Here is a 25454-nt window from a genome sequence, read left to right on the forward strand (position 1 = left end):
GGGATATGAACAAGCGCCGACTTGGGATGAGGCGGGAAAGGGGAAAGAAAGTCGTCAGGCTGGGAAAATCAGCGGTCGAACCGGGAGTGGTCCAGTAAATGAGCGATGTCAGGGTGCTCTCAGGAGCAAGACCAAAACGAGATTAGGGTGCTGTGGCGCGGTTGCAGGGAATTCCGCTTCTTCGCATCAGCCTCTCCGGCTCCCGAATCTGACCAACAAGCCCCCTTAGCGCAACCTTTGGGGCAAACGCGCAGATGCCGCAGTGGCGCGTCGATGTGGTCAGCCGCTGGTGAACACAAAACCTCCAGCCAGCAGCCAAATGCATGCCCCTTTCTGACACCATGACCCTCAGGCCGTGCCAAAACAAAAGAGAAACACTGGGCGGCTCTCCGAGGCCATGCACAGTTCCAATTGAACCCCAATCTTGAAAGATTCCATCTCGCCAAGCTTTTCTGTGGCAAGGATCGTTGCGTTGGCTGCGGGCTATTTTGGAAGGTGCCTGACCCATCCAGCTGTTCGGATGGCCGGTTGGCCGTCAAGAGAAAACAAGTGGGGCCGCCCGGCCCGTTACAGAATCAGATCGGTGGACCTGGCTCGGGGACAAAACGGTTTCAGGAGGAAGATCGTCAAGGACCCGACAAGAGCAGTTCAACTACAACCTACCTACGACTCACGGCTACAGGTAGGGAGCGCTGGGTAGAAGTTGATCTGTGTCTCTCGTGACCACCACTACAAAACCGACTGCCAACCACAAACATCCACATGCAGAAGTGCAATAGTTAAGGCCACTAGGGATTCAGCTCCGGAGCCTTACCGCCCAGTCCAGACCAGGTCGGGAACTCTCTGCGAGGACTCGCCCTGCAAAATGGACCTGGATGATCGCACTCTGATCCACCCATAGGTCTCAACGCAACCCGCGTGGCATACCTAGGTAGGTACTGCAAGTCTGCGGAATCCAGTTCTTTCCACCAAATTTCCCCGCCTGCACGTGAGGTATGGGAAGGCTTTGGATGACCTTTTGTTTGGATCTCGTGAGGGAGGTGAATGGTACGTACGGAGTACCGCCAAACACTGCTCTGCTCTTCAACGCAATCTTGGCAGGACACGACCGGATTCAAGGCCGGGCGTTCATGGTCAAAAGTTCATGGCTATGGAGTAGATCAGGGTACTCGTGAGCGTCTCGGTCCGCGCAGTGCTCCGCACAACCCCAAGCAGTCCTTCGAGGTGCAACATTCCATCAAAGGCCCTCAACTCGCAACCAACCCTGACCATGATCGAAGCAAAGAGTAAGATCTTCGAATGATGGACTATCTCGTCATGTGCCGTCAGACGATGACATAAGCCGACGCGTAGCTTACACTGAAGTCGTGCGTCTTCTTGACCAAGTTGCTCCTTTGATACTGCACAAACTTGGGCTTGAGCTTCCCCTCTTCCGACCGCTCCTTGGCTACCACCTCCAACGCCGCCATAATGACGCCGATCGGGTGTCGCCCGCAGACAGTGTTGCGCGTCTCACGGATTACCTTGTAGAATTCGCTGTGCGAACCGGACTCGACCGCATCCATGGCCATTTGGTCCAGTACCTTGATGACTTCATGAATTTCGGGATTCTCGGGGTCCTTGGCGGCCGTGCTCCAGTCGGGCGACACCGGCAGCACGGCGCTCTTGGACGTCTGTCCCCGCGAGTTATCCATGTCGCGAATGGCGCCCTCATAGAAGATTGGCCGATAGCTGAACCTTGTTCCCCAGTGGCAGAAGTCGGACGAAATGATCCAGGCTGTTTCGGGATCCTTGAGATACTTGGACAGGAGCTCTCCCCAGCCCTTCTCCTCTTCCTCGGATGCGTTCCCCACGAGGATGGGAATGATGGGCGGATATTGAGAAGGATCATCAAATGTCTGCTCGAGCCTCTTCCATAAGTAGGGGAGGTGCATCTCCAGCGAGTGTTCGTCTACGTCGTGACTCCTGGGCATGTCGGAGAACCGCCCAGTTTTCTTCAGCTCGGCCGTGGTGGCCCTGTCAACGACAAGGTCACCAAATGGTGTCTCGTACTTCTCGAACGTAGTGAGGGCGCATCCGCGAAGGTAGTAAGTGTGGGACGGTCCGAGAACAAACACCCGCTTGGCCTTGGACAAGTCGAGTGACTTGTAGGCCCATGCTGCACAAGGGCCCGAGTACGAGTAACCTGCATGTCTGTTGCCATGTTGTGAGCTTCGATCCTTGGCGGCATTCGGCAACGGTCATCGTGACGTAAACTTACGGAGCGATTATCACCCTTGCGCCTGGAATCGGCAGTGTGTTGCCATCCAGACTCGCAGGCACACGATCAAGGAACTCGTCGAGCTGCCGCGCGAGCTCTTCAGCGTCGCCCTCGTACCAGGATCCAGCGTGGCTTGCCTCGCGAGTTCCCATCTCGTTCCTGTTCGAGTCACAGATGCAGAGCGTGAAGTCACAGAATCAGAAAACAAGTGAGTCCTGGATGATGGAGGATGGAAGATAGGTATGGAAATGCCGGGCATGGAAGGCAGAAGAGCTCCGGAAGCAGGTGAATGCGGGGCAGCACTTATAAGCTCCCAGCCGCTCTGTTCGAGATCCCTGGAAGCTCAGGGTGCCCCGCAACCCCACTCGATGGTCTTTGATGACATTGCATCACCCATCCACTGTCTTGGTTGCCTTGCTTGTCATCCGATTTACCGCTCGAATTCCCGAGTACCTCTGAGGCATTCTACGTACCTATATCGAATGCAGTAATTCTCTATCTTCTCCCCTGGAACTGGCGAGATGCAATCGAGGCTACCGTCACGCAAGTCAAACGCCGGGCATGGCCTTGCACCTTGTAGCGAGCTTTATTCGCTCTATGGATCAATGCTCACTTAAGAATACCCCACGAATAATCATCTACCATACCGTTTCCACAGACCGACATCTCCAATATTTCAGTAACCATTGTGGTGAGCAAACAACCTAGCAACGCCCTGAACGCCTCGCCATTGACTCCCAAAACCCAGACTAAGGCAACACAAACAAAACATCCCAACCAAATGCTTCAGCATCCGACCCCACCGCCGCCTCTCCTGGTCCCAGCACAAGCTAAGCAACGTCTATCCTCCCCTAGATTACTCACAGAACAGCTGGCACAAACAGCCTTCCGGCACGCGCCGCATATCCGGTCCGCGAGACCTTGCCCGTATCTGTACCCGTCAATGTCCATCATCATTGTATCATCGCCGTCGACCAGCGCGGCATCACAATCTTCGCAGGTTTCTGGGATGCTGCTCGGAAGGTCCGGGGTTGAAGACGCCAGAGACACAGAGGACGACACGGGGGAAGCTGCGGACGAGATCGATGGGCTTCGCGGGCCAGGAATACCCCAGAAACTGTGTAGAGACCTCTGGTGGCTCTTGCGCTGCATGTGTGCTTGAGGCTGGATCAAGGGCTCAGCGGGGGTGGGTGTTGGTTTGGTTGGCGGCGGTTGATGTGTATGGGACCGGCGTTGGGCCGAGTAAAGCAGCTCCAGCGTGTGTTCTGTTGAAGCAGAGAACGTAAGTAAGTAAATTTTGTCCCTGACTTGTGTGTGGGAGGCACGTACTGTAGACCACTTCCTCAGGTGGCCTGTTGTCGCGGAAGCGCTTCATGGTGCGGCTGGGCAAGTGTGATGGCGTTGATGATCGTGTCGAGAAGAACCCGCACGTTGCCGAATCCACCGAAGATGTGCCATTGAAGTTGAAATCGCTGCTGAATCTGGATGAAGAGAGGAATTCGTCGGACCTCTTGCGCTTGAGAGAGAGCATCTTGAACGTTGCTTTAAACTGAACTGAGGGTGGCCAACAACAGATAAATTGACGGAGTCTAATTTTGAATAGGCGTGGTGTTCGCGTGGATTTATCTCCCGCCGATTTTCAGCGGACTGGATGACAAATTGTACGTTTGTGGTGTTGGATCGAGATGAGAGGGGCAAGGCTGTCGACAAGAGAAAGGAAGGGAGGGATGGAAGGCGCAGCAACGGCCGGACTGAGCATCCAATTTGAAGCTGGTGATTGGATGGATTCTGTCGCGCTGCGACGCGAGAGAACGCGATCCCTTAAAGTGATGGTCAGTGCTTCGCGTCGCGCTGACATCATCAACGCTACCCGCGTTAATTGGCTAATCCGGGGCTTAAAGTCCCGTGAGCTGGCGCCGCTGACGTGGAGCCATCAAACGCGTGTGGACCGATGGACGCGTTCTCACCCACCAAACGCATTGAGACGACTTGTCCAAACATTCCTCGGTGCCGTAGTTGGCGGGGCAGAGACCGCACCTCACTATGATGATGTTATGAATATCGATTCTCCATTTCCTTTTCCATCTTGACTGGCCGCTGAACATCCACAGGATGAACATCCAACCTCCACCATTAGCGCCGGAAACCACAACAACAACAACCCCCTCGGAAAGCAGCAAGAATGGCGGCCAACAGACAGTCGACCATACTTCTCTCAAGTACTCATTACTGGGCCCATCCTTGACCAAGGCTGGTCAAGACTCAGTCGACCAGTCTAAGGCATGAGTTTGCCCTCTGGCTGTTTTTTTGTGACCCCGAGTCTATGACTGACACACGTGCCCACCACACTGCAGGTCTCCGAGATCATCTACGAAGCCTCCAAAGGCTCCAAATTTTTCAGTCACGAAGAAGCAAGGGACAAGTCCCTGACTGCAAAAATTGAAGCCCTTCTTGCTAAGAAGCGCCGCCTCGAAACCCTCGATCTGCGCCGGGAGCTCCGGGCAGCCGACAACCTTCTTGCTCAGCTCGAGTCCGAACGTGACCTTTCCCAACATATTGTCCATGTCGACTGCGATGCCTTCTATGCCGCGGTTGAACAATTGGACCGTCCCGAGCTGAAAGACCTACCCTTCGCTGTCGGTGGCGGTGTGCTCACCACTTGCAACTACGTCGCACGGAAGTTTGGCTGTCGGAGCGGGATGGCGAGCTTCGTAGCCAAAAAGCTTTGTCCCCAGCTGATAATTATCCCGCTCAACTTCAACAAGTACAACGCCAAAGCCACCGAGGTGCGCGAGATCCTTGCCGACTACGACCCGCGGTTCGAGAGCGCCAGCATCGACGAGGCATATCTCAACATCACCGACTATTGCGCCCGCCATGACATGGATCCGGCCGAGGCGGTGTCTCAGATGAGAGCCCAAATTCATGAGAAAACTCACATCACAGTCTCAGCGGGAATTGCTGCCAACGCACGGCTGGCCAAAATTTGTTCCAACATCAACAAGCCTAACGGCCAGTTCATTCTTCCACGCGAGCGCCAGGCTATCATGGACTTTATGCGCGACCTTCCTTGCCGAAAAGTCAATGGCATCGGGCGCGTCCTTGAGCGGGAACTGGCCTCTGTTGGCATCAAGACATGCGGCGATATCTACGACCAGCGGCAGTACCTGGAGCAACTCTTTGGTCAAAAAACGTATGAGTTCCTCCTGCGCTGCTACCTCGGGCTTGGGCGAACACATATTCAGCCTGCGGAGGACTACGAACGAAAAAGCGTTGGCACAGAGCGCACGTTCCGCGACATCTCAGATCCTGCTCAGCTTCGTGAAAAGCTGAGGAAAACGGCGCAGGAGCTCGGGGAGGATATGAAGAAGGCCGAGTGTAAAGGTCGCACGCTGTGTTTGAAGGTGAAGCTGCACACCTTTGAGGTCCTGACCCGCCAGGTCGTGCCGCCAAAGGCTGTATGCCTAGCGGATGATCTTTACAACTATGCATTGCCGATGCTGGTCAAGCTCGAGCAGGAGATTCCGGGCCTAAAGATCCGCCTGATGGGCTTGAGATGTACCAATCTTGTCAGCACTAAGAAGCCGGATACCCGAGCATTTTTCGGTCTCAAAGCAGAGAGGTCTGGGCCAGCAAGGCCGAGGGATGATAGCGGAAATGGTGGCACAAGTGAAAACAACGATGCGTCGGAGAAGACACATCCAATAGGGAACGATGGGCTTCACGAGGCTGGTCCTAATGTTATTCAGCCCCCCACAGATACCCATCATCGGCATGGGAAGGAAATAGTGCCTAATCCCTCCAAAGGCCAAGACACGGTGGACCAGGAGGAACTGTGGGATTGTCCGGTATGCGGAAGACCACAGGCCGCAGACGAGAGGCAGTTCAATGATCACATTGACTTGTGTCTGTCGCGACGAGCCATCCGTGATGCTGTCCAGAGCGAGGCCGTGGGTCAGCCGGAGCAGGCGGACTGGAAGAGAACAGTTGAAATAAAGAAGCCAAAAGAAAAACCAAGGGAGAGGAAGCGAGGCCGGCCGCCGACAAGGGAAGATCCAAAACAGAAGAAACTATGTTTTGGGTAGCTAGCAGTTGTTGCTGGGGCAGATCAGTAGAGTTTAAGTGCTGCATAGAGTACCTAGTCTACCAATGCCAGCATGACATTTGCTCATCTCAAACTCTCTTGGCCTTTCTGCCTGTGTCTGATGCTAATCACGCCTGGAATGTCCAGTCCGCCTCATGAGGGGCAACTACTTGCAAGCCAACTACCCAAGCTGCCAAACGGTGAGTATAAGCTGGGCCAAAGCATCCCAACAACGTCCAGCTGGAAGCCTGCCCAGCGCCATTACAAAATACGACATGCGTCAATCCTCCAGCCACATACAACAAGGTAGTCAATCCACTTGATATGGAATCATCATCATCATCATTGACAGATAAGAGGTTTAGACATCAAATGTGGGTGATCAACGAATCATATACAGATAGTCCAGCGTCTGCTCAATCGTTGACACTGAACAATACTTGTCGGAAAACTCCGCTTAGAGCTCCGACTTTTCCTCGGTATCAGCCTTCTCCTTCTCCGGAGCCGGGACATCGGTGGCCTCGGGCACCTCGCTCGCCTCACTCTCTGCCGCCTTCTCGCTTGCCTCGGGCGCTGCGCTCTCGGTGGACGACGACGACTTGGTGACGATTGACTCAGGCTTAGGGACGCCCTCGATACCAACTAGTTCGGTCTCGAAAACTGCACAAAAACGAAACGGGTCAGCAATATGAACAGGCCGTGAAAAGAGGGGCAATTTTGGAACAGCTGTCGTACCCAGAGTCGAGCCGGCCGGGATGGGCCCAATGCTGCGGTCGCCGTACCCGAGACTCGGGGGAATTGTCAAGGTACGCTTCTCGCCAATGCACATGTCGAGCAATCCTTGATCCCAGCTGCAGCGCGTCAATGTTAGATCGGTCTCTCGCAGGTGCTCGCAGGTTTTTGGATTTATTTACCCCTTGATGACCATCCCAGCGCCCAGCTGGAATTTGAAGGGTTGACCACGGTCATAGCCTAACAGAATCAACACATGTTAGTCGTTGCTACCCTCTGGTGCTTGGTTTGATCTATGAATGGCCGCCCGGGAGACCAATGGATGGGCAAGCAGTCGATCGGGCACCGGGCAACATACTGGCATCGAACTTGGCACCGGTGGATTGCAAAGTGCCCTTGTAGTGAACGCTGATGGTGTCGCCCTTCTGGGTCTTCCGGTCACACTCAACAGGCAGGGTCACGTCGATCTTGAGCTCGTCTGCAGCCAGGGCACCGACGGCGGCCGAGGCGAGAAGGGAGAGCGAGAGCAGGAGGCGCTGCATGGTTGGCGACAAATGGCGGAAAAGCGAAGCGAATAGGTCAAGTAACTATCCCGAGGGCAGGACGAGGTTGAAAGTGCTGGTCAAGGGGAAGATCAGGTGCAGTCTCACAACAGGTGAGCTTTCTGCAGTTCTGCGAGATCCAAAGAACAGATCCAAAGGACAGATCATCATGTTTCTCCAACCCAGCCAACCCAGGCGATTGGAGGAGCCAAGATGCCATGCATGGACTCCCGTGGCCCGGCTGCTCCAGTCCCCCACAAGACCAAGCAACCGCACCGAAATGCATTACCGTACGGACGTAACAACGGAACGTTCCATGCTAACTCCGAACAGGGCAATTCATCCTTACATACGGTACCTACCTGGGGGTTGTGACGTCACCAACAATTGAAAGGCAGAATACTCAGGTATGTGCCTCGGATTGCACAACGCAAAATGGAAAATTTATCGATATCTATCGTGTTGGTGGTTTGTTGATCCTGGCCCAGGTGAGTCCTAGGCGACGGGGAGCCAGGTGTATTGTGGAAAGTCCTACTAACCACCTCACCTCTCGGGCGGACCTACCTTGACGGATGCAGGAACAATGTGGGTGGGGCTGCTGGTTCCTGAGATGCACTTGCGGTGCACGCGAGAGATGCCATGCATGCCTAGGTTGAAACGTCGAACCAAAGCGCGAAAATGAAATGTCGAGTATCGAGCAGTCCTCTTCCGGCCTCAATTTGGTCTCAAGTCTGGAAAAGCGGCTCTGCAAAACAACCTAACGGTGAGCCGTAGGGTCTGCCTGAAGTTTGAACAGGCGAACAAGGCATGTTGTCAGGCAGCATCCATTCCAGGTACCTTTGTGCTGTACGCCTCCCCTCCTCTGTCACCTGGAAGCCCTCAGCCACGCTCCCACTCGCCACCCAGGCCGTCGGCGCAAGGCACACTATTGTGTACCAGCAATCGAAGGCCGTGATTTTAAGGCGACCATCAACCTCCTCCAAGGATTAGCAGCCCCGCCAGACAATATTGGAGCTTGCCTGGGATCAGGCATGGACTCGAAGTACTCCTCGATATTCTGGCTCCCCAACAAACCCATAGACCTGTTTGTGATTGTTGCCCAAGGTCTGCACACACCACTCACCGGACCTGACCGAACTCGTCACCGAATGGGTCTGTAACTCTTTTGTGTGGCAGCGTTGGGCTTGTCCTGCCTCTTGGTTTGCCTCCAGACAGTTGTCCGCCTCCAATTTCTCCCAGCAATGTGCCTCGTAGGCGGAGCAGCCGGGCGCTCCCCGCCCATAGGAAAACTAGGTACGGAGAGGCTTGGATGTGGTGTCAAGGGCGCAACGAATAGATTATATGAGGACTCCGTTGATCCCAACGATCACCAGGCCATCCTTGACCCCTTGACCCCTTGCGCCTCCAGTGCTTCGTCGCCTCTTCCGTCGTTTTGTTCTGGGCTCGAATTATATCACGTAGTTCCCGATGAACCCAGTAGTGCCTCCATGCCCGTTGTATTGTGGGTGGACCCCTTGCTCCGCCCCAGTTGACCTCACCGAAGGTCTTGACGCCTCGTGGTTAGCCTCCCTTCGGTCAGTTCGTCACAGACATGGCTACTGTACCCGTCGCGGCGATAAACGAGCCAAATACTTGGCCACTATAGAGGAGCAAACTCAACTCCATGGCTATATAAAGCTGGCTCCATGCCACCCATATCTCTCGTTTCTCTTTCCACGTTGGTCCACGTCTAGAACCACCACACTCATCAACCCATCCCTCCCAAGGACACACCAACAACTCCCGTGAACACTCGGAAGACAGTATATCTCTTCTTTCAATATGTCCTCCACCATCTACCCGGCCAACAGCCAGTCCAGCTACTCGCCGTCGTCGACGTCCTCCTACACTATGTCGTCGACGGCCAGCACGGCGGACACTTCTCGCTCCCCATCCCCAGAAATCGGGCAGACCTTCCGCGATGGGCGATCAAGTAAGTTGGACGTACCCTCTCTCAACTGGTAATTGGTACTAACTCGAGACAGGCGACCACAAGGTTAAGGTCTCACAAACCAAGAACTCGAGGACAGGACAAAACATTGTCCTTATCCAGCATAACCGCAGCTCGAATGTCGACCCTGCCGAGCCGAAGTCCTCTGACCGGTACTAGTCTTAAGAATCACAAGTACACAAAAACACCGGCTCTGACGACTGCCAAGATGAACATTCTGGCGATCCCGGGTGTTGCTTGTATTGGCGGTTAAACCTGTGAACGTTAATTAGATTCAGGGGATCTTGGGCGTATTTGGGTGCCGATACTGATAAGGGGATTGTGAGGACGACAGCATATTATAGATGGACATCCATGGCGACATGGGAATTTAGAGACAACATTGTGGCGCCGGGCATCCAGATAGATAGACATAACAGAGTAACATCCAGCTCCCTTGTGGACTCAAGCATATCCCAATGTTCGACTTGCTTGGTTTGTCACGACCTCCTTCAAGACCACAATGTGTTGAGTGTTTTTGTGGACCAGAAACCTAGGACTAATACGGTGTGGACTGTTCATGTTATATGGGTTGATGAGGCTCAGCGGCGTGCCGTCGTGTCTCAGGGCTTTTGTTCAACCAAACAAGTATGGGTTTCCAATATCGGATAACCACCATGCATACATTTTTCGGAGCGCCCTATACGCCAATTCAAGAACCCGACACCGACAAAATTTTGCTGTATCATGGTGACCATCGGGCAGAGCCCCCTGGACTCGGGCAGGGAAGACAATTGGTCTCGTCCGGCATTGACCAATGCCCTCAGCAGACGAGGCCGACACATCCAACTGGCCGGCACACAATACTATCCGATGCTAGATCGGAGGCCATGACGACATATAGATAGCATAGGTCCAGATCTTACGCACCCCTCCCATTTACTCTGTTCTTCGGACTCCGTACTCGATCTACTCCTTCACTGGGGATCGAGGATCCTCATGCAGAACACCCTCTTTGATCAATTGCTCTGGGGTAGGCCGATGCGCAATTTTCACATTCAGTGAGTCGGCGCGCATGTGCTTCTCCAACTATCGTCGCCCCAAGGACCATGTTAGTTGCGCTTGTCGGTGAACTCATTGCCCGGGGGTTGGTCATTGACAAATGAATACTTGCCTCCTTCTGATTGGCCAAAAGCCCCGGAGAAGCCGTCGAGGCAGGGAGAATGTTCCCTTGGAGCAAGTAAAACATGGTCGTCAGCCCTGTTGAAGCCCAGTGCATCACTTTGGGTATCGGAGGAAGAAGTGTGTGGAGACCTACTGTTAACAAGTTCCTGGCGGTCTGGACGATGAGATAGATGGTATTCAAGGGAGTTCCTCCTTTCCGGGTTGAGTCTGCTAGGAGAGATGGGCGTCTGGTCAATAGAGCTGGCTCTGTCCTCGGAGCTGGTCATTGTGAAGTGTTTGTTGCTCGGTCCTCGGCTGGCGAATTCTCGTATGGTTTCTGATGTTCTTTTTGTCGTAAGGCACCTTGGGGATGGAAGAGGTTGGAGTAGCCGACAACAAAGACCAAAAAAAAACAATGAGGCGGGGTTGGGCAGGGAGGCTTTCTTATACTACGAACTACCCCTCGTCAGGCCATGCCTGCAGATGTTTGAAGCCCTACGTCTCCATCAATGGGACATGCTTTGGGTATCGGCGCAGCTGACCTTGAATCACCCGATGTCCTGCCCGACTTTACACTCCCCAGCCTTGCAGCATTTTAACACGGCCGAGTTTCAACAAAGAACCATATGCTCATACACATTATTCCCCCGCTGTTTGACGGCTTTGTTGCATCCGCGACAATTGGACTTGGGGAGATCCATCTCCTCCTAGGGACGTGCATACATCAGGTACCTCTTTGGATGAGCCAGACGGCCATGACATCACTTGTTTACAGTGGGGACCTGTACCCCACCTTCCCGCAGAGTACGTGAAATGAAGAATGCCGCGAAGTACCTATCCATGACAACCTTGCCTAACACACAGGAATTGCCTCTGCCTGAATAGGTACTGGAATGGCCATGGCTGGACCTATTTCCTGTTACCGTTGATGATATCCCAGCCCGTCCCCCTGATTGCCGGGCTCTTGTTCAAGGAGGCACGAACCGTACAGGCTGGCCTCCTTCCGAAATATTACCAGCCTTTACCCGACCGTTACCATACCTACCGTACTTACCTTGCCAATCCGCAGTAATCCAATGTTGGTGCAATCATCTCGCCATTTTGGTGACAGGCGGACCAACCCATCAAGATTCCAATCCATCTATCAAACATCACCCGCTAAATCCTCGCCTCGGCCTCGCTCAATCGGAGGAGCCCCAATATGGCTTGAGCCGGCCGGCTGCAGCCATTCAACGATCTGATCCAGTTCTGTACCGTGAAGTCCAGCTCCTCAACTCCCGCCCAGTCCAACATGGGTCAAGGTGCTTCCAACGAACGGTCTCTGAGGCTGCTCTCGCATGCAGAGGTCACCAAAGAGCTGGTGCGTTTCCTATCGATACCCCACTAATCCCTGATGATCCAGTGGTTCTCATGATTTGCTAGGCCAACAAGTTTGCTTCGAAGTGCTTCACTCCCCTCGAGCTGCTCTCGCTCAAGGATGTCTTTCATAGCCTCGCGGAGAAGGACCACGATGTCAGTCATCTCAAGGAACACGCCATCGCGCGATTCCTCGGGATACCCGAGTCTCTTGACTTATCGACTGTACTCTTTCAAATGATGTCTTCCATTGGAGCATTCCCATTCCTTGAGGAGGCCCCAGCCGTCATCGGCTTGGAACAGTTGGTCATCATCATCTCCCTCTTGACAAGGAGATATCGGAAGGCTTTTGCCAATGGCGAAGCAAACAGAAGGAAACTCATATTCCGTTCCTTGGCTCTATACGACCGCACGCTCCCGGCCTCTCTCCCGCCCAGTGAACAGGGTCAATCCAACAACGATAACAAAAACATCGAGGCATCTTGTGAAGCACCAGTGCCGGGAGCTGGTAGCAACGACGACGACCCATTGGTCTTCGCAGCACTGGACACCCTGAATTGCTCTCCTGAGTCAGTCGGACATGGAAACCCTCCATTTTTCCAGAACGCCGCGATTCCAGTTGATAGCCTTCGGAAGCTGATCAAGCTCCTCCTCCTCGTCGCACCTTTAGACGCTCAAGAAAGCCTGGCGTCGTACGCTGCTCGCCTCTCCGTCGACGATCTCGATAGTCTGCGTCAGACGGCAGAGTGTGTGCTTGCCTCATTTGTCAACACAGATCAGACACATGGTGTTATCTTCTCCCACTTCGATGCCGTCATCCCCGCATCCATGCCATTCCTCTTGAATGGCCTCACACCCCTCTTTGAACGCTTTCTATTCTCCAAGAATCTCGACTTTCATGGGCATAAAGAAGACCTCGAAACCCAACCCCCGGGGCGAAATGCCGACCCATGTGTACAGCCATTCCGACCCCTGCTGGAGGATATAGCGTCTATCATGACCACGAGTGTCCTATCCCAACTCTCCTTCTTCATTCCGGGAGCATCGTTGTTTCGCTGCCTTCGCCTGCTGTACTCAGGCGACGAGGATGGCTTCAGCATGGGGAGCTTCGAGACCAAAGTTTTCAACTGGAGAGCACCAACCATCCTCTTAGTTAGTGGGACACGACTCGACAGCGAAGATGAGAACGCAAATTCTGGGCCAGCGGCAAATTTCCTTGCCAGCCTGCCCTCGAAGCGCTTTCCTCCGGGGAATAGGAACAGGACCGGAGATGAAACCCTCACTTTTGGCATATACCTCAGCGAGCCATGGAGACACACGCACCGGGAGTGTTTTGGCACCGATGACTCCATCTTGTTTCAGCTTTCACCAGTCCACGATGTGTTCCGTGCATCCACCCTGAACAAGGACTATGCATCCTTTGTCAGGCCATCCGCGAAGACCTCACCGATAGGCGGGATATCCTTCGGTTGCCCGCCACCGCAGAACACCCAGGCCCATCGCCGATCCCAGATCATATCTCTAGGCCCTGTCTCGCTTGCCTTAGAAGATAGCTTTGAGTTTGGCTGCTTCACGCACAACTACACATCGCAGGGCGGGGCATTCCAGACGAGCGGGTTCCGGAGATTTGACTTTCAGGACCGCTTCGAAATCTCTAGTCTCGAGGTCTGGGGATGTGGTGGTGACGAAGAAGCCAAGCATCAGGCCGAGAGATGGGCGTGGGAGGCGAGGGAAGCGGAGGCAAGAAGGAGGATCAATCTCGGAACGGGAGATATTGAAGCCGACCGTGCCCTTCTGGAGATGGCCGGTTTGATCGGAGGCAACAGGAGCGGCGGCAGCATGGGGTAGCCACTCATGTGTCGTCAAACTAATACCACAAAGTCAATTTCATACTTAGAATGTTCGAGCTGGGTCACCAATAAGCTGTTAGCCTGTTGGGTGTCAAAGCCACGAAAACAGAGGGGAATTGAATCCCAACAATCTCGACGGGTATTCCAACCCAAGAGAACCCCTATATGATACATTACAGTCAGTGTTTGGATATCGTACATCGCAACAACCCATGGATGCGAGTTTCCTTTCCCGTCCACGCATGTTGTCAGCATGGAACAGTCCACATCACCTCACCTCCCCAACTCCTATGTTTCTCAGTCAAGTATCAGGCCTTGCTCGAGCCACCAAACCAGCCCCAAAACCCTCCACCGCCTGACTTCTTTTCTTCGCCGTTGGGCCGCCCTTCCTGGGGTGACTCTGCGTTTGCGCTCTGAGTCTCGCCCTTGGCTTTGGCCTCCTTCAATGCTGCGCGTGCTGCTATCACGACTCCTTCCGTGCCCGTTTCCTTGTCCTTCTTCGATGCCCGCTCCCTCTTTTTGTCCATCATCTCTCGGATCGCCTTCTCTTCCTCATCCCGAGCTTCGAGTTCCCTGATCCACCTCTGCCGTCTCTCCTCTGCTTCCTTCTGCTCCTTCAACTTCCAGAGCTCCTTCCGCTTGTCGCGGTCCTCTGCGTAGTACATTCCGCCAGCGACGATCGCCAGCACAGTGAAGCCCTGCGCTAGAACACGGGCACGAAACATGCGCTGGACCTTGTGGTGGTCACCACGTCGCATGGCTCGGTAGGCATTCGTGAAGGCAGCGACGGTCAGAAGACAGCCTATGGGGACCAGCGGCTCCTCTTTGAGCCGCCGTGCAATCTTCTTGAAGCCAGACTCATTGTAGAAGTCACTGCGGGAGGCATCGGTGAGTTTCGGCTCTCGTGACTTGGATTGGTCAGCTTTTTGCTGCGCGGAACCGGCTTACTCATTCTCATCAAAGGACGAAGGCAGCGGCCGGCTCGAGAGCGGCAGGTCAGGCGTCGGTTTGTTGGAGTCGGACATGGTGAATCAAGCTCTGGTAAGCATTTGAGAAGTCAATTCGGCGCTTGGTGTATGAGGCCCCCTAGAAGAGCTTGTTTAAATGATATTGCTGCCAACAGGAACGGGAGCTGGAGCTTTTTCCGAACGAGCAATTTAGCAACCTTTTGAGGAGCAGGGGCGGAGATTCGCGAACATCGACTGACGTCGGTTCGCCCGCGAAAATGCTCGGTGTGGGGCCGACGGCCGTTACTTACCGGCGGGAACGCTGCTGGGTTCCGGCGAACAGCCGCCGGGGCTTAACGTCACGTCACGAGGTGACTGGCTTTCCGGGGATCGGGCCTTATCAGTGCTATCGCCCCACTGAATTTTTTTGGTTTGGGGTGACTCAAGAGCCGAAGACGGAGATCAATGTCAATTGATCCATCCACTCCACAACACAAACCAACGCTGGCACCGGCAGAAAACGAGGCATACCATTGTCAAGGAACATCAAGTTGATAATGCCGACAACCACAGAGGACGCCATTGCCATCAATGGCACAAAAGACAAGTCGCCCTCCCAACAACCAGTAGTACAACCATCGCGGAGCGAGCTTCCCCTGGCGAGGACGTCATCGCTCACCAGCTTCGCCCTCACTGAATACAGCGCCAAGCCAACACCATACGACGAGGAAAGGAAGAAAAAGATGAAGCAAATCGTGCCAGACGAGTTTCTTCTGCCTAATGGAACCCCGGATGTGAGTCGCCTCGGTAAACTTATTTTCTTCATTCGTTCGAACCCCGATGTTGGAGAGTGGAACATCACTTTGTTGCTACGGGGGATTAAGGTGACCATACTGGCCTGCCGCTTCCTCGCGACTCTCCATCATCTGCGTTCGACCGCGCGCCGTGAGGTGAACACGGAACTAAATCGGTCCACAGTACCTTCGCCTCATCATCACCTCCTACCCACGGGTGAGGGAAGTATGCAAAGAAACTCGACTCGATCATGCCGTCAACCTCAGCAACCGCCTTGAGCGCAGGGTCCTCCTCAAGCGCGAGGATGAGCAGCCCGTATTTAGCTTCAAGTTGCGTGGGGCATACAACAAGATGGCTCATCTTGATCCCGCCGAATCTTGGAGGGGAGTCGTGTGCTGCAGCGCTGGCAACCACGCTCAGGGAGTGGCATACTCGGCACGGAAACTGAAGATTCCGGCCACCATCGTCATGCCCAAAGGGACACCGAGCATCAAGCATCTCAACGTCTCCAGGATGGGCGGCCATGTTGTGCTCCATGGCGCAGACTTTGACGAAGCCAAGGAGGAGTGCGCCCGTCGGGAGAAGCAGGACGGCTTGATCAACATTCCGCCATTTGACGACCCTTATGTGATTGCTGGCCAGGGCACCATCGGAATGGAGATCTTGTCACAAACAAACATCCAAAAGCTCGAGGCCATTTTTTGCTGCGTCGGTGGCGGCGGCCTGATCGCCGGCGTCGGTGTCTACGTCAAGCGTATTGCGCCTCACGTGAAGATTATCGGAGTCGAGACATACGATGCCGACGCCATGACGCAGTCCCGGGAAAAGGGCGAGCGTGTACTGCTCAAGGATGTCGGGTTGTTTGCCGATGGCGCTGCTGTCAAGACAGTGGGCGAGGAGACATTCCGCATCTGCCAAGAGGTTGTGGATGAGATGGTTCGCGTGACGACCGACGAAGCCTGCGCGGCCATCAAGGATATGTTCGAGGATACCCGATCTATCATTGAGCCGGCCGGCGCATTGGCCATTGCCGGCCTCAAGAAGTGGGTTGCTGCCAACCCATGCGCCGATCCTACAAGGACGGTTGTCGCCATCACCTCGGGCGCCAACATGAACTTTGACCGTCTAGGGTTCGTTGCGGCCCGTGCCACGTACGGCGAAGGTCGAGAAGCCCTTCTAGCGGCCAAGATTCCCGAGAGGCCTGGATCCTTTTCGGAACTCATCAACGCCATCATGCCCCATTCCGTCACCGAGTTCAGTTATCGATACGCCAACGAGACCGAGGCTAACGTCCTGATCGGTATCTCTCTCATGGCGCCAGCGGATCAAAGGGTACAGGAGCTACAGAGCATCATGAACCGCATCAAAGAGTCAGGAACCATGGAGGTAACCGATTTGTCCAACGACGAGCTCGCAAGGACTCATATCCGTCACATGGTTGGCGGCCGGTCGAACGTTCCCAACGAGCGGCTCTACATGTTCCGCTTTCCTGAGCGGCCTGGTGCCCTGGAACGGTTCCTTCGCACATTGCGTCCAAAGTACAACATCAGCTTGTTCCAGTACAGGAACTACGGTGGTGACATTGGGCAGGTTTTGACGGGTATCTTGTGTCCAGACGATGAAGTCAGTGACCTGGAACGATTCCTTAAAGAAATCGGATATCCTTGGGAGGACTGTACCGAATCACCCGTATTCAAGACATTCCTGCGGGGTGAGTAGTATGGGTTTGCGAAACAGCATCTGTAGGTTCTTGTGTCTAGGGAGATTTTCATGTCATTGCAAACGGGGTGGGGGATATCTGTCGACGCCAACGCTAAAGTAATGTGATGAGATGGCCCATTATAAGGTTGAGAAAGTCATGTTGCGCAAAATAAGTTAACGTTTCGTGAACCACATCAAAACCCACTCTAACCTCACCATCTTTACAGGGTGATAAATCAGCCACAGCATATATCTACTTGTCAAAGCAAAGTCACTGTATGCTCTATATTAGCATAAAATTCTATCTTTGTAATACGATTGAGAAAATATGTTTCGGAGATAGATTAAATACCAATCCTCAACAAGGAATAAATTTTTAATGATTTTCTTTTTCAAGCGTTGGTAGTAGTATAATAAATTTAAGTATACTACTATAATTTTGGGTATGGTTCTGCAAGGTTTAACCTAATTTCGTAGAAAAGCCTCAAGAGGGGCAATTGTCTTAGGCGCCATAATATTACAAGGTTTGTCCTTGTAATTCATGCTACGCAATGAGGACTAACAATGAAGACTGTTACCTAATCCTACGATAGGCAACGGTGCCTATATACTTAAACAATAATTAGGTACAAATTACAGAGGCTAGGGCTAAGTGTAAGAAGACTATGTTCGGTTCCTATGAACTAAGACAAAAGTAATATCTTAGCTTAATTCTGTAGGGTTAGATGGTGATCAGGGAGTACGTGGGTGAAGACAACTGAAACAGTGTGTAGAATTAACTGTAAGAGGCTAGGATTCAGATTGCCGAAAATGGAAAGACGGAAAGACGGAAAGAGGTTCCAAGAATATAGATACAAATGGGGACTTTGGGTCTTGGCTAAAAGCAGCGGGTTCAGGAATTCAGGGCATAGCTAAGAACAGGCAACTAAAAAGAAGGCCTGAAATAGGAGAATAAAAACAAGAGAAGGAACATAGATAAATGGAATGGGAGTAGTAAAAAGGTTCCAAAAGAATACTACCTTTCATAGAACGTCTTATAACATACATATAGAAGACTATAGGAGAAGGATGAGAAAGAAGAAGACTTCTCCAAAGCTAATTATATAGGAGAATGAACTCTCAAACATTTCCTTCCTTGACGACATAATCTATTTAGCTATAACTATATTCTACTTCTATATGCCTTCTTATAGTAGGATGTGGTTATCCTCTAATGATTCTAGCCCATCTACCCAATAGTCTAGTAAAATACCGCTTATCCTCGGCCAAGAAGGTAGCAAAGGCGCTAGCCGCCACAAAGTCTTCAGGTAATAAGTATAGGATAAAATTATAACCGTATATTAATTTTAGTTTATACGGATACCTTAGAGAAGGAGAACAAGGCCATTATAGGTTTCTATATAAAATAGCCTTAGACCCTAAGCTTTATATACCTACTTTAAAAATTAGCCAGATCTAATTAGGGTAGAATTCTTAAGAGTTATATTAGATAATTCGTTTAGTCTTTTCGCTAACCTTAAAATAAGATTCGTCAGACTAGATAGTTAGGGCCTAAGAAGTATTCCAAAATCTGGCTTCCCGACTAGCCGGCTGTACAAAGGCCAATAACAACGGCCTGGTCGGATTTTGAAAGTTCGTGTTGTAAGAAAGTCTCCTCGGAAACCCTATTTAAGTAGTTAACAAGGAGTTGAAGGAGGAAAAAGAGGGCAAACGCGTCGTCTTCGGCGACAATATTGCCACGGGCCACTCTGTACTCGAAAGTAGGGGTCTCTGTATTGCTGTGAGGTTGCGCGAGGAACACACAACCTAGAGGGGCCTGACCCGCAGGTTACGGAGTAAATCTGTAGCGCCTGTGGGGCATGCACGGGCCAGGCGGCTCCACTATCTCTACGCAACCTAATCCGGTAGGGCCAGGGTTAGGGTTGCTACCCTAACCCTAAGGAACGGGTGTCAACCCCCCCTGCCTAAGGGAAACAATTTACAGCCAATTCTCCCAAAACAGGACATTTTTCTACCTCTTCTAAACTTCAACAAAACCCTTATCCGTTATATGACCTTCTCGAGCCTCGGGCTTCCGCGCCTTCCTCTCCTCGTCCCTCCGTAGCCGCCCAGTCGGAAGATTTAAGGGCTTCGGTTTATCGGGGTTCTCTTCGTAGAACTTTCTTACCGCTTCAGGGCAGTCCCTTAGGTCTGATGCCGGCTACTATATCGGCTCGTAGCCGTCCTACTTAATAAAGTACTGCTAGCAGCTATTCTTAGCCTTATAGCAATCTAGAATACAGTTAAACTTCTACTCTGCTACTTCCCTACCGTCGTCCGTTCTCGTTACTACCCTACTGTAGTTAGTCCTAACGTTGCTCCCCGGGTCCTGGCCCGGGAGGCCGGCGTTCCCCTCGAATAGCTTTACCCTCCTTATGTAAAACGTATTATAGATCTTTATATTAACCAGTAGGTTAAGGGTTACCGAGTAAGAGCTTACTGACTTGACCCTGAACGGGCCCTCCTAATAGGGCTCTAGTTTCTTCGCTAGCCTCCCTATATTAAGGTTCTCGGTATCCAGTAGTACCTAGTCGCCCTCCTTATACATCAGGGCGTCCTCCCTCTTCCTATTCGGAGCTATTTTATAGCAATCCTAGCTCTACCTTACAATCGTAATTACGTATTTAAATACTGCCTTAAACCTTTTAGCTACCTCGTTTACCCGGAACTACTTACGCCGCTAGGCCTCCGTAGCCTTAGGGCTTAAAGGGGACGCCGGCTTAATTCCTATCCTTAGGTAGAAGCCGTAGTTAGCAAAGAACAACGATAGCCTGGTTAACTCGGAGACTACGTTATTCCCCGCGAATTCCGCCAGTAGCAGCTAGTTAACCTAGTCGTCCTAGGCCCAGTTTACAAATAGGCAGAGGAACTGCTCTAGGTCGGCGTTAATCCTTTCGGTACTACTATTAGCCTACGGGTTAAATACCGATATAGGTCTTAATATAATCCCTAGTCTACTAGATAGTACTTTCCAGAAGCTCGAGATAAACTGTATACCCCGATCTAAAACGATTAACTCCGGTAGTTTGTAAATTGTATATACCCTAGAAAGGAATAGGTCTACTAGTTCCTTAGCCCCGAGGGTTTCGGTCGGGATAAAGTACCTTATTCTTGTTAGCCGGTCTACTACTACTACGATATATCGGAACTTCCGCCCTCTCCTCTTATACTCGGGGAGTAGGGTAATATAATTAATTACAATATCTTTCTATAGTAAAAAGGGGATCAGCAGTAGTTTTAGCAACCCAGACGGCTTATTCCTCGGAGTCTTCGACTTTGTATAGGGCACGTATACCTTGTAGTATACGCGAACGGCCTTCGCTAATCCTAGCCACCAGTACTACCGGTTCAAGAGGTTAACAGTCTTAGTCCTCCTAGGTACCCGGACGGGCCCAAGGCGTACGCCCGGTAAATAAGCTAAAGATACATCGCTTTATCCACCGGGTCTACGACTAGCCGGTCTTAGAAATAGATCCTCTACCCTTTCAGCGTATACTCCGCAAAAGGGATAGGGAAATATTTCTTAATCCTCGTCGGCTAGGCCCGGTAACTAGGGTTCCTAAAAGCCTCGGTAGCTTACTATAGTAGCGGGGACGCCCCGTACATTTCCTCAATTAGATCATCAATATACTGCGAGACGTCGATCTCAAACAGTTTTACACCGTCCTCCCCGTCCTCCGGTTGCCAGCCGAATTCCTCTAGGATCCTCGGGTCGAACCTCTACAACGGGATAAAGGCACGTTTCCTATTCCTTAATCGATCATCGTCTTCGTCCTAAGGGACGTCCTCGGGCTTCCTAGAAAGGGCATCGGGCAGTATAGCCAGGTTACCTAGTCGGTACGTAATTCTAAAATTAAACTAGGAAAGGAAATCCGCCTACCTTATATAGTAAGGGGAGAGTCGCTTATTAAATATAAAGGTCTAGAGGTTCTTATAATCCGTAACAACGTCGAACTACTCCCTTGCCCCTTCCAACCTTAGTTGCTATTCTTCCAGCACCTTAATAATAGCTAGCAGCTCCTTATTGTAAATATCGTAGTTATACTCTTATACTAAGTATTTAACGCTAAAGTAAACTACCGGCCTAAATTGGCCCTCCTCGTCTTCCTAAGCAATACTCCCCCGGATACCTAGTTTAAAGCGTCGGTCTCGACCACTATCTTCTTCTCCTAGTTATAGATCTATAGCGCTAGTACTATTGCAAACCGGTCCTTAAGGTCGTCGAATACCCTCTAGCATTCCTCGGACTACTCCTAGGTACCGCCCTTCTTCGTCAGGTTATAAAAAGGCTTAGTCAGTACTAAGAAGTCCTGAATAAACCACCGGTAAAAATTCACGTACCCTAAGAAACGCTGAAGTTAGCACTTCGTTACCGGCGGGGACTACGATCTTACCGCCTGTACCTTCTCCGGTTCCATCTCGATCTTCCCCGGGCGGACGATCAGGCCAAGATACTTAGTCTTAGTAGTATAAAACTCGTACTTATCAATATTAATCTAAAGACTAGTCTCCAGTAGCCTCCTTAGCACCTTACGTATATACCTTATATACTTACTCCTCGACCTAGAGTAGATTAGTATATCGTCTAGGTAGGCCGTTACAAAGTTATCCAACAGGTTGTAAAACAAGTGATTAATATAGTACTGGAAAGTCGCCGGCGCCCCCTACAGTCCGAATAAGGTTACCAATAACTCGTATAGCCCGAATCGGGTAATAAATACTGTTAACTATTTATACCTTTACACTACCCTTATCCAATTAAAAGCCACAATTATATCCACCTTTGTAAAGATCTTCGCTCGGTAGATAGCGTACAGTGTCTCCCTAATTAGCAGGATCGGGTACTTGCTTCGCGCCGTTACTACGTTAAGACCTCTATAGTCTATACAAATTCTTACTCCCCCGCCCGGTTTCTTTACTAATAGTACCGGTAACGCTACGCTCGACCTAGACGGCCTAATAAAACCCTTCGCTAGGTTGTCATCGATAAACCTCTTCAATATACGTAGCTCTAATAGACTTATCGGCCTATTCCTCTCCGCTAGGGGTTATTTCCCTAATAGAAACTCAATCTTATAATCAAAGGAGCAATAGGGCAGGAGTTTATCGGCATCTTAGGAAAGGAACACCTTCTACAGTTTTAGTACTCCTTCGGCAGCCGCTTCTTAATTTCCCCTTCGGTTAGAGGCACCAGGTCAGCCTTACTAAAGAACCTATCTGTATCTTCCTCCGAGATCTTCCTAATCTCTAAAGTATCTGCCTAAAGTGCCTCTAGAAACTTGTAAGTCTATATAGGGAGCTTCCCCCTATAATCCTCCAAGTCTCCTTTTCTCTCTAATAGGTCCCTATAGAACTCGTCCAGCAGTCCTAAAACCGCCGGGTACAAGGCATCCAGGGCTAGGTTAATGTAGTTAACCTCCTCTAGCTCTTCCTAAATTACTATCCTTAAGGCTACCCCCTCCTACCGCGCAAAGCATGTAAAGTTAGGGCCGTTTAAGAACTTCGCCTTCTTAAGCCTATTAACTTTATCGTCTAGATAAGCTAATTTCTCTATCGCTTCCGTTAGGTCGAACTCTCCACAGCCGGGGGGCCTGCGCCCCTGTCTTGGTCTTATAACGCGTCTCTACTGCCTAGTTCTAAACGCCCCTACTCGGCGTAGCTTCTTCGCCTCGCCTAGCCAGATTCAGTCCTATTCGCCGGGGGTCAATAGAATAGGAGCTTAGTTACTAACAGCGCCCCTTACCGGTTCGAGAACATCCTCATCAATAGGCTCGCTATAGTTATTAACAACGCTCTTCGCCTACTTAGGGTTATCCTTATTAGTAGGCTCGTTAGTCCGGATACCCGCTGCCTAATCGTAGCAATTATCCCGGAACTATAATATTAACTCCCTCTAATTAATTCTCAGGTTATATTTCCTTAGCTAGGGTAAGTCTAGGATTAGCGGATATTACTTTACTAGGTTTATAATTAGGAAAACAAGCTCCTCTTTGTAATTACCTACTTACAGGGTGGCCCTTATTTAGTACTCGATCTATGCCGACAGTGCTCCGTTCGCTAGATATAAGGGTCTTAGTTTAAGCAGTCTTTCTAGTCCGGCTTAGGCGCCTACTACGAACGAGAAGTCTATAAATGTTTCGCCGGTACAGCCCAAGTCTACCAGGGAAATACAGTTATACACGCGGTTGCTAATAATGATCTTTGAAGGAAGTAGGATTAAATTCCTTGACGGGTTAATAGTACTAATAACTAAGCGTTCTATATCTACCCTCTCCTGTTCTTCCCCTTGGTTATTAGCTCCTATTACCCTGTATACGCGACTTTGCGCCAGGGCTAGAAGTTTCCCTGCCTATGGTTCTCCTAACTAACCTCCTCCTTGCTCTCGCCGGTATCACGGTCCCGCTTATCCTCCGGGGCGCCAATTACGTATAGGCAGTGACCACCCCCCTAGTTGCCCTAGCGCCGGCCGTCGCCCGCGGAGAGGGTATTGCAGCCGCCGACATCACCATAGCCGCCGCCCGAATAACCCTTCCTGCCCCCGGTATAACCGCGGCTATAGTTGTTAGACGTAAGGGCGTTGTAGTACAGGCGGTTCTCCTAGGCACCGTGAAACTGGTTACAGTAGGTACGAACAGTATAGCCGAGCTAGCCGCAGTTCAAGCACAGGCTATTCTGTATACAGCGATTAATCTCCTCCCTCGGGAGGTATTCCGTTGCCGAGTTTAATCCCTTTATACAAATAGGGTTAATCTCCATTATATCCGGGTTAACGCTAGTCGCAGCCCCGCCACTAATACCGCTATAGCTACTAGCTAAGGCTAGCTTTTAGATTAAGGCGGCGTTCTTAAGGTTAGTAGTAACCTTGCCGGCAATTATAGCCTATTTCTCGAAGCTATCGGAGTACAAAAGATCAATAATTAAGGTCAGGGCGTCGCACAGCCTAGGGCTTATCTTCTCATATAGGGCGCGGACCTTAGTACCGTCGTCTATCCCGTAGCGCTTGGCAAGTATTAAGAACTCCGCTAAAAAGTTATAGAATACTACGAACTTACCTACCTGCTTCAGCTTATTAAAGCGGCGGTTAGCGTTGGCCTTTAGATCGATAGTAGCGTAGTACGTAGCTAAGTAGCCGAAGAACTCTTCGCCGGACTTCTACTTCCACAGCTCTAGGTCATTAGGGTACTTGTAGATAGTATCCAGGCCGCTCTATACAATAGCTACAGCAGCGCCCTTTAAATATCAGGGCTGTAAAGAGGATTTTACTGTATTCTTTACGGAACTCCGTCGGGCGTAGTACCTAATAGGTACAGACATTTTAACTCTAAGTTGCAAATAGCTCTGCACGTTTAGCTATACTTTTCTCCTCTCTATCGAAGGGAGTTAGGTTAGAAATAATTACGTTCAAGTTCGCCGGTTTACCCTTCAACTAGGCGAACAAGATGTCCTGCTATTCTTCAAGCTGTACGATATTGGCTAATAGGCGCTTACCTTCCTCCAGGAGCTCCTACTCATACTCGTTATAAAGCGTAGCGTAGTATTAGGTAATACCCTCTATAAAGCCTAGGGCCTCCCTAGCTATAATATCGTTCTAGTTGTACTTCTCAAACGTATAGGTCAGACCTTTCTTCTCGCTAGCGGACGTTAGCCTAACCTCGGGCTTCTAGAGCCACGGGTATACAAGCCTATATAGGCTAGGGAAGGTCTCCTTATACTACTCTAGCTACTCAGCTACGGAGCCCTTATTATCGCGGACGGCGCCGTTGCCGTTAGGGGCCGCTATCTTAACTTTATAGTAGCTGGCTTCCGCCGCACTCTGGGTATCTCACTCTGAGTAGTCGGTTCCGGTGCTTGGTCTCAACGCCTTTCCTACTTACTCGAGGCAGGGGAATCGGTAGGTAGGTCGGTAAAGTTGGTGGTCGGTTAGGGTCGGTATTCGATCGCCCCTCCTGCTCACTCGAGGGCGGGGGGGGGGGGGGGGGGTCGGGTCCGGGTTGTCGGTGGTCGGTTAGTTAAAA

At 51.3% G+C, this 25454-nt stretch overlaps 11 protein-coding genes across 11 annotated transcripts; 5 read left to right on the forward strand and 6 right to left on the reverse strand.

The window, feature by feature from the left end:
- Positions 1 to 1325: 1325 nt before the first annotated feature.
- VTJ04DRAFT_10619 (uncharacterized protein) lies at positions 1326 to 2412 on the reverse strand (the record flags this gene model as incomplete). The annotated part of the gene is made up of 2 exons (XM_069358378.1): positions 1326 to 2193; positions 2261 to 2412. 2 exons carry the CDS (start codon positions 2410 to 2412, stop codon positions 1326 to 1328), a joined length of 1020 nt encoding a protein of 339 aa, XP_069213948.1.
- Positions 2413 to 3009: 597 nt separating this feature from the next.
- Positions 3010 to 3791, reverse strand: VTJ04DRAFT_10620 (uncharacterized protein; the record flags this gene model as incomplete). The annotated part of the gene is made up of 3 exons (XM_069358380.1): positions 3010 to 3074; positions 3121 to 3525; positions 3590 to 3791. The coding sequence occupies 3 exons, from the start codon at positions 3789 to 3791 to the stop codon at positions 3010 to 3012; spliced, it is 672 nt and encodes a 223-aa protein (XP_069213949.1).
- A 581-nt stretch (positions 3792 to 4372) lies between these two features.
- On the forward strand, positions 4373 to 6345 carry VTJ04DRAFT_10621 (uncharacterized protein; the record flags this gene model as incomplete). The annotated part of the gene is made up of 2 exons (XM_069358381.1): positions 4373 to 4540; positions 4615 to 6345. The coding sequence occupies 2 exons, from the start codon at positions 4373 to 4375 to the stop codon at positions 6343 to 6345; spliced, it is 1899 nt and encodes a 632-aa protein (XP_069213950.1).
- Positions 6346 to 6801: 456 nt separating this feature from the next.
- VTJ04DRAFT_10622 (uncharacterized protein) lies at positions 6802 to 7618 on the reverse strand (the record flags this gene model as incomplete). Its single annotated transcript, XM_069358382.1, has 4 exons — positions 6802 to 7004; positions 7080 to 7195; positions 7259 to 7316; positions 7435 to 7618. The coding sequence occupies 4 exons, from the start codon at positions 7616 to 7618 to the stop codon at positions 6802 to 6804; spliced, it is 561 nt and encodes a 186-aa protein (XP_069213951.1).
- A 1821-nt stretch (positions 7619 to 9439) lies between these two features.
- VTJ04DRAFT_10623 (uncharacterized protein) lies at positions 9440 to 9767 on the forward strand (the record flags this gene model as incomplete). Its single annotated transcript, XM_069358383.1, has 2 exons — positions 9440 to 9590; positions 9643 to 9767. The coding sequence occupies 2 exons, from the start codon at positions 9440 to 9442 to the stop codon at positions 9765 to 9767; spliced, it is 276 nt and encodes a 91-aa protein (XP_069213952.1).
- A 497-nt stretch (positions 9768 to 10264) lies between these two features.
- On the forward strand, positions 10265 to 10495 carry VTJ04DRAFT_10624 (uncharacterized protein; the record flags this gene model as incomplete). The annotated part of the gene is made up of 1 exon (XM_069358384.1): positions 10265 to 10495. One exon carries the CDS (start codon positions 10265 to 10267, stop codon positions 10493 to 10495), a length of 231 nt encoding a protein of 76 aa, XP_069213953.1.
- A 61-nt stretch (positions 10496 to 10556) lies between these two features.
- Positions 10557 to 11038, reverse strand: VTJ04DRAFT_10625 (uncharacterized protein; the record flags this gene model as incomplete). Its single annotated transcript, XM_069358385.1, has 3 exons — positions 10557 to 10676; positions 10762 to 10817; positions 10906 to 11038. The coding sequence occupies 3 exons, from the start codon at positions 11036 to 11038 to the stop codon at positions 10557 to 10559; spliced, it is 309 nt and encodes a 102-aa protein (XP_069213954.1).
- A 1004-nt stretch (positions 11039 to 12042) lies between these two features.
- On the forward strand, positions 12043 to 13955 carry VTJ04DRAFT_10626 (uncharacterized protein; the record flags this gene model as incomplete). The annotated part of the gene is made up of 2 exons (XM_069358386.1): positions 12043 to 12111; positions 12174 to 13955. The coding sequence occupies 2 exons, from the start codon at positions 12043 to 12045 to the stop codon at positions 13953 to 13955; spliced, it is 1851 nt and encodes a 616-aa protein (XP_069213955.1).
- Positions 13956 to 13969: 14 nt separating this feature from the next.
- Positions 13970 to 14212, reverse strand: VTJ04DRAFT_10627 (uncharacterized protein; the record flags this gene model as incomplete). The annotated part of the gene is made up of 1 exon (XM_069358387.1): positions 13970 to 14212. The coding sequence occupies one exon, from the start codon at positions 14210 to 14212 to the stop codon at positions 13970 to 13972; it is 243 nt and encodes an 80-aa protein (XP_069213956.1).
- Positions 14213 to 14265: 53 nt separating this feature from the next.
- Positions 14266 to 14982, reverse strand: VTJ04DRAFT_10628 (uncharacterized protein; the record flags this gene model as incomplete). The annotated part of the gene is made up of 2 exons (XM_069358388.1): positions 14266 to 14830; positions 14906 to 14982. The coding sequence occupies 2 exons, from the start codon at positions 14980 to 14982 to the stop codon at positions 14266 to 14268; spliced, it is 642 nt and encodes a 213-aa protein (XP_069213957.1).
- Positions 14983 to 15461: 479 nt separating this feature from the next.
- Positions 15462 to 17418, forward strand: VTJ04DRAFT_10629 (uncharacterized protein; the record flags this gene model as incomplete). The annotated part of the gene is made up of 2 exons (XM_069358389.1): positions 15462 to 15698; positions 15883 to 17418. 2 exons carry the CDS (start codon positions 15462 to 15464, stop codon positions 17416 to 17418), a joined length of 1773 nt encoding a protein of 590 aa, XP_069213958.1.
- Between the last annotated feature and the right edge of the window lie 8036 nt (positions 17419 to 25454).

The sequence above is a fragment of the Mycothermus thermophilus genome (genome assembly GCF_041956435.1).
Source record: "Mycothermus thermophilus strain CBS 625.91 unplaced genomic scaffold VTJ04scaffold_8, whole genome shotgun sequence".
Taxonomy (NCBI): Eukaryota; Fungi; Ascomycota; class Sordariomycetes; order Sordariales; family Chaetomiaceae; genus Mycothermus; species Mycothermus thermophilus.